Source organism: Cyprinus carpio, chromosome A20 (assembly GCF_018340385.1).
Source record: "Cyprinus carpio isolate SPL01 chromosome A20, ASM1834038v1, whole genome shotgun sequence".
In the NCBI taxonomy this organism is placed as follows: Eukaryota; Metazoa; Chordata; class Actinopteri; order Cypriniformes; family Cyprinidae; genus Cyprinus; species Cyprinus carpio.
This window is the reverse complement of record NC_056591.1, coordinates 6,431,888-6,448,079: the sequence shown is the minus strand read 5'-3', so window position 1 is coordinate 6,448,079 and position 16,192 is coordinate 6,431,888. Positions and strand designations below refer to the sequence as shown.

The window sequence follows — 16,192 nt, the reverse complement described above, 5'->3', positions numbered from 1 at the left end:
TCCATTCCTCTCAGTAGCATTTGGATGGCGCGGGACTATGTCTATCTTTGTTCATGCGAAGGTTTTAAGCCAAATTGTAAAACGTAAATGCGTCACTATAGCAAATGATTTGTGATAATAATAATAAAAATTAAAAAAAAAAAAATCAGCAGACTGAAAATATAATCCTTTCCATGTGATTACATAATAGTCAATTTCGAGTTCAAGAGCATGAATATAGTCCTTTTTAGAGCTTGACAGTTCAGGTCACAATACCTCACTGCAAGGACAAAAGGAACCGAGACATTCTGCAAAATATCTTATTATGAGTAAATGATAACATTTTAGGGTGAAATATCCCTTTAAGAAACAGTGTTGTTGAATAATAAGGCTGAAGTGAGATATGTCGAGTGTGTAATGCTGTGCTTTTACATGCTGTAGTGGCTCAGTATTCTTGTCTCAATGTATTATAAGCGCAACACAAAAAAATAAGTGATCAGCGCTTTCCAGTTAGTCCAAATAGTGTAATCTCATATGAAAGGTGGATACAGAAATTTTGTGCTCGAGGTTCTTCTTCACAGCTGTTGCGTTTCCTTACATGGCAACTGTAAGTCACCCAGTGGGAAGACATTGACATGGTACCAACTGCTGCTAAATACGCACATTGAGGTAGTTATCATATTGCACATTTTATATGAATATATAACAGCTGAAATATGATAACCCACAGGACAGGTGTCTTTCTCAATGATTTACATATTGTAGTCCAAATTTACAACTAGGTCCCTTTTTCATAGAAACTTCCCTCCCTGATTTAAAAGATATTGTCATTGAAATTACGTGTTCAGGCAGTGCTGATAAGTTCAGCCATAGGTGTATCGCTGCTTGTGTAAATGTAAATAGTTGTAGAGTGCCATCACCTGACACATGCCATGTGTCTGTTTTTTTTGTTTTTTTATTATTATTTTAATTTTTATTTTTAGTAGAGATCTAGCAGATATCGGCGATTATAAAAGGTGGAAACATCCATAGGTGCCTTATAATCAGTGATGGAGACTTAAAAAGATTTGCATGAGATACAGCTTATGCAGAGAAAATATTGCTTATGGTCGAAGACTGGTGAAACCCTGCAGTATTATTTTTTGTCATGCATTTCAGATCATCTAATTATGTAGGGGCTCAAAAATGTTAAAACAGATGCATAATTGGTGGATCTTTTTCTTTCTTTTTTTTTTTTTTTTTGCTTAGAACATCAGTTTCATCTCTTGGATTATCGTGTGAAAATTTGGGTTCTGTATTTGATCAGGACTGTGTGATAGTGATTTTGGAAAATTATTGACAGCTATTAGAGGTATTAATATAGTGTTTTTTTTTTTTCAATATGGAAGTCTAAAGGTGCGGTCACATTAAACTGTGAAAACTATGTTCATACACAGATGAGCACAGGTGAGTGAAATGTTAAGTTGGTAAACTTGGATCTGCAAATTCATATAGTTAGAAATCTGCATAGTTTGCAGTTTAATGAAAAGGTGAAGTAGATTGAAAAAAAAAACATTCAATATTTCAAGCAACAAATGCTCATTGGAAAAACGTGCCTAGCTACATTTTTGCTAATCTCCTATAACATACTTTTATTTCACATAACCAGCTCCTTATGTATTGTATGGCTTTTCTGGTGTAATGAATATGCTTGAAAGCGCACCCGGTATATTTAACTTGAGATGAGAAACACTATCGGTTGGGTTTACTGTAGGCGTGCCTTTCAAAGTCGATAGAGCATTAACCTTTTAGTGACACTCACCAGACATTTAATTTTTGAACTCCTGCAATATGTACAACAACCAGTGTAGTTAAAGCGAAAAATACTTTTAGCATTACTCACTGAACAATTCACTTTGAAAAAGCCATGAACTGAAGAATGATATAATTTTGCCCAAATTTTTCCAGTGAGCCTGGGTCGATTACAAATGTATTTGTATTTATTAGTAACTATGTGGCATCATATCTTGTTGCTCATATTAATTACAGCATCTCAAATGTGGTTAGTGTGACCGCACTTTAAGACTGATGAAAGCGTTAAATGCAGGTAACTTCAGTTTTGATCAATATCTGTGCTCTGTTATGATGAACACGAGGGCTTCACATCATTCATCTCTACAAAACACAATACACAGTATTAGACTAAATGCCAGTGTCCAGCTCTCGCGTGCTTACACACTCTACCAGACTTGCCAGAATGTGCAATAGTGTATAAATACATGGCAGGCACATGGTGTCATTACCTCTTAGTGTGTGGTATTAATGGCAGGACACTACACTAGTGCTAGTAAAGTCTCTCTACTAGTACTGAGTCTCTCTGCGATCAGTTCAAGGCAAACAGAGCGATTTGTCATGCCTTTCTACTATGCAGCAGCTCTAGTCTGACTTTCTGAATTTCAGAAGAGACACTTATTCACAGAAACTATGTTTTACCCATTTTTGTGACTATATTTTATTGAGGAATAACAAAATATGCCTTGCAACCCTGTTGAAAAGACAAATTAGAGCTGGTATGATGCTGGTCTAGCTGGTGGACCAGCATAGCTTTGCTATTCACCAGCAAAAAATACTAGTCAACATGTGATCTGTCTAGTGATGCTGTAAGAAGGGACACTCACCGCATCTAAACCACAACATGCTGGTGACCAGCAACGCTGCTCTTTTCAACATGGTCACGGTTTATTTATTCATCACATTCCCTGAGGATAATTCTCGCCTATAAAAAACATTATATAAAGTTGTGGCCAGTGTGTGCACAGATACAGTACAGTAAAGTTGCATCACAAACGCATAACATCATTACAAAAAAATAAAAACTGTGCTGCCACTTTCAGTTTACTGACATACTGCAGGGAAGCCCTTTAATAGGTTTTGTTAGTTTCCGATTCTCCTCTTTGAGGGTCAGTTCCTCCATAATGCAAAGACGGCTGTTGTTCTATGAACAATGCTGTTATTGCTTTTACTGAAAATGTGAAACAATGTAAACCGCTGTTTAAAAATACACTGAGACATTTGAGAGGTTAAAACTGGTGCTTTTGTCATAGAGGTGTGTTGGATTCATATAGACATGGATTGGTTTTGACAGGACAATCAACATGCATACACTCACACAGAAACATGTTCAGTAGTGTATAGGCCTCACTGTCCGCCCTTCAAACGGCATGATTATCTTTTAAATATACAGTATATGTAATGGCTTATAATTACAAAATTAAACATTATACCCTTTGCCACTTGTTCTCCACCCCACCCTCCCTTTACATTTGTCAGTTGTCCACCTATTAAAGGCTTCTCTGCAAAGAAATCACAATATTATAGGCAGCTGAATGATTGTTCAGCTGTAGATCTTAAGTACAGATGTTTCGCTGCCTGTTCAGCAATAACCTGAAGGGTTTCATTAAAGGATCACAGACACAATTAGACATCCTTGCTTTGGTAGACTGTGAAAATAATGATTCTTTACATTTATAATGCTCTGAAAAATCAAAGTCTTAGACAAAGCAGGATGTTGAGGTCTGTCTGTGGTGCTCAATTGACTTTTCAGAGCGTGAGGTGGGATTTCAGGCAGTTTTGCTGTGCATTCACAGTTTTTAGTCTCAAAGGATAACCATGATCCCAGTATGAAAATACTTTGGTCTTAGATTCTCATGACTAATTGGTCAAGGGGAGGGTTTTCCTTTTCTTTTCTTTTTTTTTTTCCAGCACATCTGATGTAATGTTGTTTGAATAAGTGAGACCTCTCATAAATGGGCTATAACAGTGAGTTTTTGCGAGTGGTTTGGCTTTAAACTTGTTTTGAATCATTAAATATATCAATAATAAGGATGACTCTAATGCCAAATATACATTATTTATTTAAAATACATATATTGATAAATGAATATATGCCTAATTTAAATTATTATTATTATTTTTTAATTTTTTTTTGCTCTAACCCATGTTTAACTGAACTTTGTCAAGATTATTTCATAAAGCTATGACAGCATGCAGGATCGTAAAAAAAAAATAAAAAAACTGAATGTATGATTTGATGTTTCATTGCTGTTAGTTGTTTTGGCATTTTACAAATAGTTTGGTATTTGTACAATTCATTTACTTTTTATTTATAATTTATTGAGTCATATTCATATATCTAAATATGAAATGTTGGGGTTTTTGCAGATTAGGATTTTATAAAGGGTTTGGTCCTTCTCTGCTTTAGTTTTGCTTCAGTATTTTGCCTAATTTCAGATTTGATCAATCTGCCTCTTTGAATAATTGAATATTAAGTATGATCATTTGTTGTACATAGAACTACTATTAAACTTTTTTTGAAGAAAATGAATGATTTTGTGCTGCTCGTTTTCATTTCCTCTAAATATGCAATTTGACTTGACTATAAGTTGGCTGATATTCTAGTTCAGTTACTTCTAAACATCAGATGATGTAAAAAAAAAAAAAAAAAACGATGTTGGATGGTTTTATTTTTAATCAATGCAAAGAATGTAAAAAAAAAAAAAAAAAACAAACAAAAAAAAACAACAACAACCACAAAATTTTTCTGATGTTTAGATTGCAAAAAGCAAACCAACATTTTAAACCACATGGAAACGGTTGATGTTTTCCTATGTTTTAGCTACTGAAAGGCGCCTCTTAGGTGTATTTTTCTCAAAGTACTTTGAAAAGTTGTTCATGATGATGGTGATGGGTAAAGAAACCACAAGTAACCCACAGAGAATGCAAAGTGTAGCTACAATCCTCCCAGCTGCTGTCTGTGGATATACATCCCCATAGCCCACCGTAGTCATTGAAATAATGGCCCACCACCAACAAACAGGAATAGAAGAGAGTTTGGATGAAGCGTCTTCCTTTTCAGTGTAGTAGATAAAAGTCGAGAAGAACGATATTCCAACAGTAATGAAAAGAATGAGCAAACCCACCTCGGATTGGCAATTCTTTAGAGTTTCTCCAAAAGCTCTCACCCCTTCTGAATGTCGAGCAAGCTTTAGGACCCTGAAGGCCCTCATTAACCGGAGAACCTGAACCACCTTCCCCATGTTGACCAGACTTTGGTTTTCCTCCCCATCCCCTTCGTCCAAACTTTCAAAGGCCAGCGTCACATAGAAAGGCAAGACAGAAGCCATGTCAATCATGTTCAGAGGGTTTCCCAAAAACGTCCATGGGCGAGGTGCTGCTACAACTCGCAGAACAAATTCCACTGAAAAGAAAATGTTACAGAAGAGCTCCAGAGAGTCCAGAACAGAATGTTCGCTGTCAGTTGCATACCTGAATTCTGGCATACTGTGAATACACATGGCCACAATGGAGGTCAAAATGACGAGAATTGAAACCGCAGCTACACCTTTGGAACACTTGGAGTGATTGGGATCTTCAAGAGTTTGCCACATGAACTTGCGAACATCTGAACACCACGTGCCCTCAAACCTCCACAGGTCACTTCCCACAACCGAGATCTCTCCAGATGACGTGGCATTACTAGACCCGCCACACGCGTTCTGCTCCCGGTCGTGTTTGCGCTCAAGGAACCAATCGAGACAGCAGGCTTCCAGATCCAGTTCACCAATGCCCCAGTATTCGATCTCTTGACTGAAGCAAAACACACACAGCTCCTCCAAAGCATGAAAGTGTCCTGTACGGTAGAAGTTCAGAACACAGTGGAAGACTTGCGGGCTTCTGTCGAAGTAGTATTCCTGCTCAGCAGGGCTGTAGTCATCACAGAGTTCCAAGATGGCGGCATCGCTGCAGCACTGGATTAACTGACCCATACGTGTGTTGGGGAACCGGAGCAGAACGCAGCGCTCCACCTTGTGCTGGATGCCTCCAACGTTGAGGTTAACAAGATCTTCCTCCCTGTCTTGACGGTGGAGAACTTGCCCATACATCATGGTGGAAGTGATTCATTTAATCTGGAAGTCTTGCCAATGATATACTTGCATTTTCTATTAAAACAACAAATATGCAAGTGTTAGCTTCATCAGCAACACTGAAAACTACTTAATCTATGAAATGAATGATTTTTTTTATCATATTAATTGAAATAAATGGTTCTTTAAAATTATATATATATAATAAAATATACATTAATAAAATATACATTTCTACATATAGTGTTGATGTTGATAAAAAGTTGCTTATAAGCTAACATTACATTTGACATCAAAGAAACAATGCATTTCAATTTGGTGGTCTTTTATTTTAAGCTTGCAAACATGTTGAAAGATTTGTGTAATGAATAACAGGGTAATCTTCAGGTAATGGTGCCATTTGTGTGCCATGACATTCTGATTGATAGATAATCTTTTCAAAGGAAAAAATTATTATAGATTGTTATATATCAGAATTGTTTTAATTATATATAACAGGATATTTAGACTGATGGTCTCTAACTTAAACTATACCCTGTTAAAAAACAAAACAAAACAAAACAACATTTGCTAGGTGTGTTTTGAACCAGGGCAGCTGGTTTAAGCTGGTCCTGAGCTGGTTATCATCTGGTTCTGAACAGGTGCTAGTTGTTTAGTTAGGACCAGCACATGACCAGCTTAAACCAGCTGCCATGCTTCAAAACATATGCTGTTTTTTTTTCAACAGGGTACTGTCACTGCTGTAAACAGATCCTCTCAGACAACATACTGTAGGCTGAAACTTAACAACATCAGTGTTTATCTTCTGAGCCTACACTGTAAAAAAAAGTCTGTAGTTTTTACAAAATAATTTTGGCAGCTGTGGTTGCCAGAATACTTTTGTAAAAAATACAGAAAAACTGTAAACACAATTACGGCCAAAAACTGTAAATTTTACAGTACACTGTAAAAAAAAGTCTGTAGTTTTTACAAAATAATTTTGGCAGCTGTGGTTGCCAGAATACTTTTGTAAAAATACAGAAAAACTGTAAACACAATTACGGCCAAAAAACTGTAAATTTTACAGTATAAAACTGTTATTTTTACAAACAAGAAAATTTGAATGTAAACCAGTAAATTCAACAACGCACACTGCTATTAAAATCTGTTTTGTACCTTTAACATACTGACAACCACCATAATAATGCAGGTGGTAAAAGAGAAAGCCACATGAAGAATCGAAGTTCATCACAAGTAGCTTCGCCACAAGCAGAAGTTTATATTAATATATAGAAGGTGCAAAAAGTCATTCATGCAAACACAAAACACCATCATGGTGACACACGATACTTAAACAATTCAATAAACTTTCATTAAACAGCAGAAGATGTAACATAAAGCCCAAATGTACAACTGATAACAAAAAACTATTAAAAAACATGATTATTTAAACAAAATACTTTCAAATGTGGAGCGTCACACAGGGAATTCTGGGAATATCAGTTTACAGTTTTTGACTGTAAAATTATACATTGATTTGTTCTTTTTTTTATTTCTAAAAACTGTAAAATTAACAGCATTTTACTGTAAAATTACATGAAATGTCTGGTTAGATCTTTTACAGTTTTTCCCTGTATATAGTACAGGAACTTACTGTTAACCTATTAACACTTTTTTTTTTGTAGCGTTTTTACAAAATTGTACAGTTAAAATGACACTTATTTTTTTACAGTGTACAATATGCTACAAACAAATAGCCTAAATTATAAAAACAATATTATTATAATTGTAGCCATATTTTTATATATATAGATGGGCAACCTCTCAGGTTCACAATTATTTTTATTTTTTTGTGGAAAAAAATGTATTACCTCAATTTGCATCGTTTCATCAATCATGCTAAAATTAGTCTACAGCATAAACTTGTAAAGTGACATACATACTTTATTTGTATTTTTTAAAAACAACAGACTAAAACTTTAGTTTTTACAATATTTGCATGTCAAATTAACAAAATTGTTTTGTTATGAGTATTATAGTATTTCTCTGTTTTTGATACCAATAATTTGTAATTTTAACAAATAATTTTGATTACAATCACATATTGTTATTGTAAATATAACAAAATATTATGTTTAATAGTTTACAAAATTCCACTGTGAATTAAACAAAAAAAAACTTTTCTGTATGGATTTTACATAGTTTTTCTGTAAATTTCACGGTCATTTTTTACAGTGTACTACAATTACAGATTAAACATGTGACCTTACTTATTCTGTAGTTCAACGTATAGACTGACATTATTCAAACAGAATACAACACTGCATTTGGCAGATATATTCGACAACGTGCACTGCTTATGTTTAATATTCTGGGTTACCTTAAAGTCATGGGGAGACACTTTTTATTGACACTGATTTGAGAATAGAATACCTTTTTGTAAATATGAAACAAAAGGTAAATAAATAAAGGCTTTTAAATAATCTATATGCAAAGAATATAGAGTAATAATGACAACACGTAAAACTAATTGAAACCTATATATATATTCACACATACCGAAAACATTACGATACTGATTTTTGCTTGCAGAATTTATATATATATATATATATATATATATATATATATATATATATATATATATATATATATTATATATATACACACATACCGAAAACATTACGATACTGATTTTTGCTTGCAGAATTCGCATCAATTGTCCTAATATGCCTCCTAGACGCTTGAAACACTCGAAATTACTGCTAGAGAAACCAGGAATTTATCACTCAAAAGCATCAAGACATTAAATCACTCAATCAGACATCAGGGAAAAAATGGCAAAAGAGAGAAAACTTACAGCTTACATAAATTCAACTAAATATCACCTACCCACGCGGCTCCAAATCATTTGCACCTTTCCGCACTGACGCAAAACTCCAAAGAAACAGTCACTTTATCAATAATACATGATAGCTATAAGCACCAAAAGCCCGCGGTTTCCCGTTAACCTTCAAATCCAGGTACACACCTAGCTGGGCGGAGAGTCCCGTCATCGAGCGCAGGAAGCTGCGCGAGGTGTTTGTGTTCCTCACCTGTGCGCAATAACGTGCAATCAGACGGAACGCGCACGAGACACAGTTCATTAATCACCTGTTGCTCAGGTCGCGCTTTTGTGTAGAAGACACAGTTGATAGTTTTGATATACATTAACAGAAATATCAAATAATGGGGTGCTTTGAAATATGGTATGTTTTAGGCTATGGAAATGTGTGTTTGAATTCATCAGGAGATGTGTTGATTTATTTATGATACTTGTAGGGCTTTATGGGTAATGGTCACTATAATATGCATTCATGCCGATACCTCTGAAGGTAAGCCATGCTATTGTGGTTTAAACTATTTTGTGTCAAGTCATGTAATTCATTACTTAATGGACACATTTCTTGATTGCAGATGGAATCCAAGCTGAATGTCTTGGAAATAGAGTACAGTTTACCCTCCCCAGTTCTTTGAGTGCAGGAAGTCATTTAGAGGTGTATGCAGTCAGTAAGTTAATTATCCATTTGTTTGTGTGCCAATAAATTTAATCCACCCAGGAATTATATCAGACCTGCTCTGGGTGTTTCAGATAACACGCATACAGTCTTTCTCACACCTCACTTGGCGGCTCAGTGTGGCTATACACAGAAATTGGATCCTTGGGGGAATACGATAGTGTCAGCTTCCCTACAGAGTTGTTTTGCAGAGAACCAGGTTTGTGTCTTTATAAATTAAGCATTCCTTTAACCGTCTCTAGTTCTGAAGCTAGAGTTTATCATGTAAATAATTTAGAAAATGTGATGTGGGTGTTTAGGAGGGAAAGGATTTGTATTTCTTAATACACATACCCAACCGTTTTGAATAGGGTGACAAGGTGTTTAAAGTAGCCATGCAGTTTAAACTGTATGAAATCACCACGCTATCTGAGAAAGTCCATGAAGTGTTCAAGACCTGCAGTCACACCATGATTTCAAGAGAGATTTTGTGTGAGAAGAACTTCATGGAGGCAAGTAACTTCACTTATTTTCGTTTGGATGTCTTTTTTTTTTTTACTTTCTAAAATAAATGTAGAGTTTACTTTAAGTTTGACCAATAGTTGCAGGATAGTTTAGAGGATTGATGGCTGTTCATTGATGCTTATCTAATTGGATAATAACTCAAGACTAGTGTTCTAATGTGCCAATGGAGATGAAGTGATATTGCTACCTGCCTGTGCATGCCTGTTTATGTTCTGTCAGGTATCCGTAAGGAATGCGTTACCAGAAATCAAGATGGAACCAGTAAAAGAGTGGGTATGTATAAAAATGGTTTTATTGGTGCTTCGGTATGCATCCCTTTTACTGGTATCCCGCACAATTTATACTAAATGAATGACATCTGAAATTGCGTGCTGCTACTCTTATAAACAATCTCACTATATATATAATTTATTTTATGGTCACAAAGTTAGTTCCTTATATGTAATACCTTCTCAGATGCTATGCAATTCCAAATGCAGCTACAGACTGAAGGAGAGTTCCTACCGAAGGGAATAGGGTGGGACCCTATTTTGGCCTTCCAACTACTAAAAACTCTCTAGCAACTGTATAAGAATGCACCAAAAATACTTCACAATACTAAATAGATTGGCATCTGTATAGTAATGCCATAGCAACTACTCTAGCATTTACAAGTTAGATGCAGAAAAACTTACATTTTCCCTCTTTAACAGCCCACAGATATACCTAACTTGCAACTTTGGAAAATCCTACTGTACACCCCTGGAGAGAAGGCTTTTCAGAAAGACACCCTACAAGCGATGGGCTACAGTGTTTACACTTCTCCTACACGATTGGTCATGAGAAGCCCATTTGGCATGGCTGAAAACTTTATCCAAAATGTATGAATGGTTTTATGTGCTATCATATATGATATGATGCATTCATTTCTCTCTAGTGCCTGAAGTATTTTTCCTTGTTAGGTCGACAATGTTGATATGATTGTGTTCAAATCCGTGGTCCTGTTCCGAGACCGCTGGATCATGACTTTAGTGGAGTCGGCAGCTGCCTGTCCAATCAGTGAGACTACATTCACACACACTTGTTATTTTGCCATATTGGTGTTCCACAACTCATAATGTGCTCTGATTGACTTGGATGACTTAGATGGAGCTTCTGTTGAGGGTCAGATGATTTATTGGCACGTTCCTCTGCACATAACTCCTTTGGTGTCATCGGAAGTTGAAATCCTGGAGGTGCACTTGGGCGTTAATGGCAGAAGGTTCACACTTGAAGAGATGGTCAACCGTAACTATGTCATGACCATCACAGATTCCCATATCATTGTTGAGATTCCCATTGGGGCTGCTTATGGAAACTACAAGGTTGAGTTTTCAGCTATGTTTTGCATTTAACTTGAAGATGATGAGAGATAACACTTTTTTTTTAATTATTGTTATTATTACAGAGTCATGTTCTTAATGAGCAGTACCATGTCAGTTACAACATAGAACCCGTGCTTGAGCTATTGTGGAAGGAGGGCCTGGATATGACCTCATATAAGGTCTTGTTCCCCATCACCACCCCTTTGACATCATCGCAGCTCCAAGTTAAAGACTGTGAGTGTTGCATTTAGGATGGAAAGGCTTTCTTTACTTGTATATTTTACAAGAGAATTGTTTTTATGTGATCAGACACTCAGCCCAAGCAGAAGGTGTTTGATGTATTGCTGGGTTACTTCCTACCTGATGTGGAGCTGCTGAATATCACCTTTGTCTCTGAATTGCTCACTGTCTCGGAGATCATCAATAAAGGCATTCTCCTGCAAGAGCACAGCTTTTCCAACAACACTAAAGCCTTTACTCTCCAGGTTCCCTTCTCTGATCCTCAAGTCCAAATAAAGGTATGCTTTAAACTTGTTTATGTAGCTGTTATCCCACCTTGTATGGTTTACCTTGTCTTAAAATGGTTTCATATGTAATGCAGAATTTTCGCCTTGATGTAACAACCTACACACTTCCTCTTGTCTTTGGTTTCGCCATCATGCCTGAACATACGACATTTGCACACTCCATAGTACTAGAAGCTTCTTTAGCTGACATTGGTAAGACCTTTAGACTGATTTACTGTAAGAAAACTCTGCATGTTGGCTACAAGAGCAGAGCAAAGTCCTGCTCCTGGAGATCTCAATTTTGTGCCAAGGGGTCAAGGGTTGGCAGGCTTGTGTGATCCAGGTAGTATATAAATATAACATTTTAGTTATATTGCCGCCTTATGGTTTCATCAGCCAATCAGCATTATCCAATGGTCTGCTTTTTTTTTCCAGCATAAGAGTTGTTTACATTGTGTTTGTGGCTCCATTGACTGGGGGGAACTGCAGTAAACTCTGCACGAAGGCAGATCTCTAGGAGCAGAATTGTGCATAACTGGAATGTTATGATTTTTAACTTTGTATCCCTTTTTTCTGCAGTCCTTCCACAAGCAGAAGGAAGTTGCAATGAGGACTACTTCAACATGTATGTCCAATATGGGACCACCCCAAGTTCCCAAATAAAGATCAAACTGGGACATATGGAGCTGAATAATACGATTTTACAGCAATATCAATATCATTCAAATGAAACCCATTTTGACATTATTGTGCCATTCCTATCCCCAGTTGTGGCTTTTGAGGTATTATTCAGATATTATTCAGATTTCCTGGGTTGCACTAGTAATTAGTGATGATTACCACAGTATGGACCAGTGGTTCCCAATCCTGGTCCTGGAGGACCCCCAGCACTACTTTTTTTGTGTGTGTGTGTGTGTCTCTCTTATCTGACGCACACATTTGAGGTCTTGGAGTCTTCACTAATGAGCTGATGGGTTGAATCAGGTGTGTTTGAATAGGGAGAGATCTAAAATGTGCAGAGTTGGGAGTTCTCCAGGACTAGGATTGGGAACCCTTGGTATGGACAATTGGCTACCCCCTTCTTAATTGCCCTTACTCCTTTTTTTTTTTTTTTTTTTTTTTTTTTATATACCTTTTTAATTTTCAAGTCCGTTCAGTTGGCTGGAATCATGGGAAGACTTGATGTGGAAATGTACGATTCCTTGAATAACTGGAGTTTCAGAGAGTTCTCTCTTGCCTGCCCCTTTTTTGTAAAAATGTCAGGTTGGTTTGTATTTTGCATCACTGTCCTAATAATGTCTTGTTGCTCTTTTATGATTGTGAGTTTCTTTGTTGTTGTGCCAGAGTGTTTTCCTAATGGAACGATTACTGTGATAATTCCCAAACTGGAATCGGTACCACATCTTCATCCCGGTGAACTCTCTCTAAGAGACCCGGCCTGCAAACCCTACGACATTGAAGACTACTTCGCTTATTTCCACTTTAATGTTACCAGTTGTGGAACCACACGAAAGGTACAATGAAGACCACACATCAAACAATTTGCACTACTTCTGTATATGTTGTTAAGGTGATTCACATACTGTTTTGCATGTTCAGTTTGTTGGGGATACCATGATATATGAGAATGAAGTCACATGGAAGAAAGATGAACCTTTGCCACAAACCTCTGAAAACCCTGAGACAGAATACAGGTTAGGAGCATTTTTTTTCTTCTTTCCTTTAACACTTCATGCATCACTAAGGTTTGCCCACTGAAATGAGCAGGTAGTTTAAACCTTTAATCCTCTAGTGTTTTATTGATTTTGCAGTTTCCTTTATTAAAGTATTGGTGTAAACTTGGTTGCTTACTAATGACTTTAAATGAAATCAAGCACTTCTTTGAAGTACAAAAATGCCTTTGCATGTTAATGTTTTACTACTACTTTTGAAACTGCTAATTTCACACAGGTTCATGGTGTCCTGCATTTATATCGCAAACGCCACCCAAAGCATGATCTTCCAAACTGTTTCACACTTTAAGGAGCCGTACGCAGATGTTGGGAAGGGTGAACTCACTGTTAGCCTGAGGCTTTCTAAGGGTATGCAAACTGTTTTAGCTTTTCAAGTTATTTCTTTGTCCAGTGTTGTGTTTTTTGTAATAACATGCAATTATGAATCATTCACAAGATACTAACTAGTTTAAGACAAATGCCAGTCAGTCTGAGCAAATTATGGTATAATGTGAGAACCTTTTTGTTTTCTTTTTCTCGTCCCAGATATGGTTTACCGGCTCTTCTATCATGATGGTGATTTCCCAGTTGTAAAGTTTCTGAAACAGCCTCTCTATTTTGAGGTGGGTATGAATCAATCCAGGGACTCCAGGATTGCAGTAGTCCTAGAAAACTGTTGGGCAACACTCACCGAGGACAGAGAATCCAAACCTAGATGGGATTTAATAGTTGATGGGTATGTTTGAAGCATTGCATGTGTTTGTGGAGCATTTATAGTTGAAGGTTCTAATTCTTCATCTCAACCAGATGTGCCAGTCCTAAAGATCCTGAACAGACCATCATCCTTCCTGTAGTCGCAGATGAGAGAGTGGACATCCCAGATCACTTCAAAAGATTTGAGGTTAAAACCTTTACTTTCACAGAGGATGATGAGAGTTCTAAAAGTGAGAATGCCACCTTGGCCAGAAGGGTAAGTTGAAAAGTTTTCAGAATTTGTATTAATAAGTCTGTAATGGTCTTTAATAAAAGTAATACAAATTCTGATGTCTGCAATGTTCTTTTCATGTGGATTGAACTGATAACCATTTACCAGTTGATTTATGTTGCACATTTAGGTGTTTGTTCATTGTGACGTCGCTATTTGTCACGCTGAGAACACTGCTGATGGGCGTTGTTACAAAAAGTGTGAGGCGGCTCAGAATCTGATTGGTAGCAGCTCAAATCGAGGTAACTATTTCAATTCAATCAGGTGAAAGTGCAGTTTCTCATCTCTGACTGGTCTTACTTTTCTACAGTTCGCAGAAGTAGAAGCTTTTCAGAGGAAGCTCTGCAGCATGTGTCTATAGGCCCCATTCTGTTGATATAAACCTGTAAGTTTTAGATTTCAGAAATTTATCCCAGGAAATGTACTTTACTAATTCTGAAGGCATCAACGCAAGGAGATATCTGGTTTTGAGTGAAATTTTATCCTCAAATTCTGAACATTTACCCCATAACAAAATATTAAGAATGCAGTCATGGGTATGATATGAGACTGTTGAAAACAATTTAATGTATAAATGTAGTGTGTCTTCCTGGACCATGTATATCAAAACTGTGTGTAAAATAAATGGTGAAAATCACTGATTCCCCAATTCTTTGGCTGAATTTCATATTTCATTCTGATTCATAATCTAAAATGTATTAAACTCTTCAGAGGAACTACAGTAGTGTGAACGAGTGATTGTTATAGCTGTTCCTTCAGACTAAACCCAAGCAGGAAGAGGCGAGTAGGTTTTCAGCAAGTCATTTTTGTTTTGGGCCACTGTATGCTCACTGAATGTTACTAATAACAGGAAGGATAATAGTTGGCAGTTGTGCTGCACAAGACGTATGACCTTTTTTGAAAGTTATGATTTACACACGTACTGTTCAGGAACAGTCACTTAACTAAAAGTAATGGGGCAATTTATATTGAAATGTTTGCATGTATGAATATCTCCACTAATGTTAACGTTCTCCAAATACAATTTTTAATTAAGAGTATCTATCTCTATCTCTATATCTCTCTCTCTCTAATCTAGATTGTTTATAGTGACCACTGACTCTCAATTTCTAGAATGGCCAAAAAAGCTAATTATTTAAAATGTAACATCTCGCTCGTCACACATATTTAAACCAAATAATTAATCTAATTAACACAGTCCAAACTAAATAAAGTAAATATAATTCACTATATACATATCTACACATAACTTCATTTTATTTCAGTATGCTTAACTGAGGCTGAACTGTGTGTGCTTTACACATGTGAGACCAGCATACAACCTTTCTGTATGAAGATGAAGGATGACTCCTTGTGAAACGCAATGATAAAATTCTCAGTTGAATGAAAGAATGTTGACATTATTGAATGTGAAACCTGGAAGATGTTATATGGCAGTGCGAGCTGTTGAGCAATTGGGTCCTTACCAGATTTTTCTGCCACAATAAAATAAACTGATGAAATACCTTTATTGAATACTTGGCTTCCCTTTTTAAAATGAAAAATTTACTTGTTGAGTGTAGCTTGTTAACAAAGAACCAACAGAACAAATGTTTCTTACAAAAAAAAAAGAAAAAGAAAATTATTAGAAAGCATGGTTAGTTTCAAATGCCTTTCAATAGAAAACCCTCATTTTGACCCTATACTAGTGTAGTTATGGTATTGACTCGCAGGAGCAAACCGGA

The 16,192-nt window shown here is 36.3% G+C and overlaps 2 protein-coding genes across 4 annotated transcripts; one reads left to right on the top strand and one right to left on the bottom strand.

Moving 5' to 3' along the window:
- Positions 1-4,504: 4,504 nt before the first annotated feature.
- kcns3b (potassium voltage-gated channel, delayed-rectifier, subfamily S, member 3b) lies at positions 4,505-9,013 on the bottom strand. 3 transcript variants are annotated; one of them, XM_042777481.1, is made up of 3 exons: positions 8,754-8,892; positions 5,284-5,957; positions 4,505-5,097 (listed from the first exon to the last, which is right to left on the bottom strand). In XM_042777481.1, the coding sequence occupies exons 2-3, from the start codon at positions 5,901-5,903 to the stop codon at positions 4,623-4,625; spliced, it is 1,095 nt and encodes a 364-aa protein (XP_042633415.1). In that variant the 5' UTR covers positions 5,904-5,957; positions 8,754-8,892; the 3' UTR covers positions 4,505-4,622. The 3 variants fall into 3 exon arrangements, with proteins under 3 accessions (XP_042633415.1, XP_042633414.1, XP_018923511.2); XM_042777480.1 differs by lacking the exon at positions 8,754-8,892 and adding an exon at positions 8,893-9,013 and having other exon boundaries at positions 4,507-5,957; XM_019067966.2 differs by having other exon boundaries at positions 4,508-5,957.
- On the top strand, positions 8,956-15,105 carry LOC109050322. Its single transcript, XM_019067965.2, has 21 exons — positions 8,956-9,109; positions 9,183-9,235; positions 9,318-9,410; positions 9,493-9,617; positions 9,769-9,909; positions 10,142-10,195; positions 10,615-10,782; positions 10,864-10,960; positions 11,048-11,265; positions 11,349-11,499; positions 11,575-11,783; positions 11,867-11,984; positions 12,351-12,553; positions 12,920-13,034; positions 13,116-13,285; positions 13,371-13,465; positions 13,722-13,852; positions 14,030-14,219; positions 14,291-14,453; positions 14,599-14,710; positions 14,779-15,105. Exons 1-21 carry the CDS (start codon positions 9,090-9,092, stop codon positions 14,847-14,849), a joined length of 2,697 nt encoding a protein of 898 aa, XP_018923510.2. The 5' UTR covers positions 8,956-9,089; the 3' UTR covers positions 14,850-15,105.
- The last annotated feature ends 1,087 nt before the right edge of the window (positions 15,106-16,192 follow it).

Bases quoted from the DNA above. Each gene is read 5' to 3' on its own strand.
- kcns3b (XM_042777480.1), bottom strand. From the start codon at position 5,903: ATGATGTATGGGCAAGTTCTCCACCGTCAAGACAGGGAGGAAGATCTT.
- LOC109050322 (XM_019067965.2), top strand. From the start codon at position 9,090: ATGGGGTGCTTTGAAATATG. The intron at 9,910-10,141 runs GCAAGTAACTTC...ATGTTCTGTCAG, and splicing joins GTGAGAAGAACTTCATGGAG to GTATCCGTAAGGAATGCGTT. The intron at 13,466-13,721 runs GTTAGGAGCATT...AATTTCACACAG, and splicing joins AACCCTGAGACAGAATACAG to GTTCATGGTGTCCTGCATTT.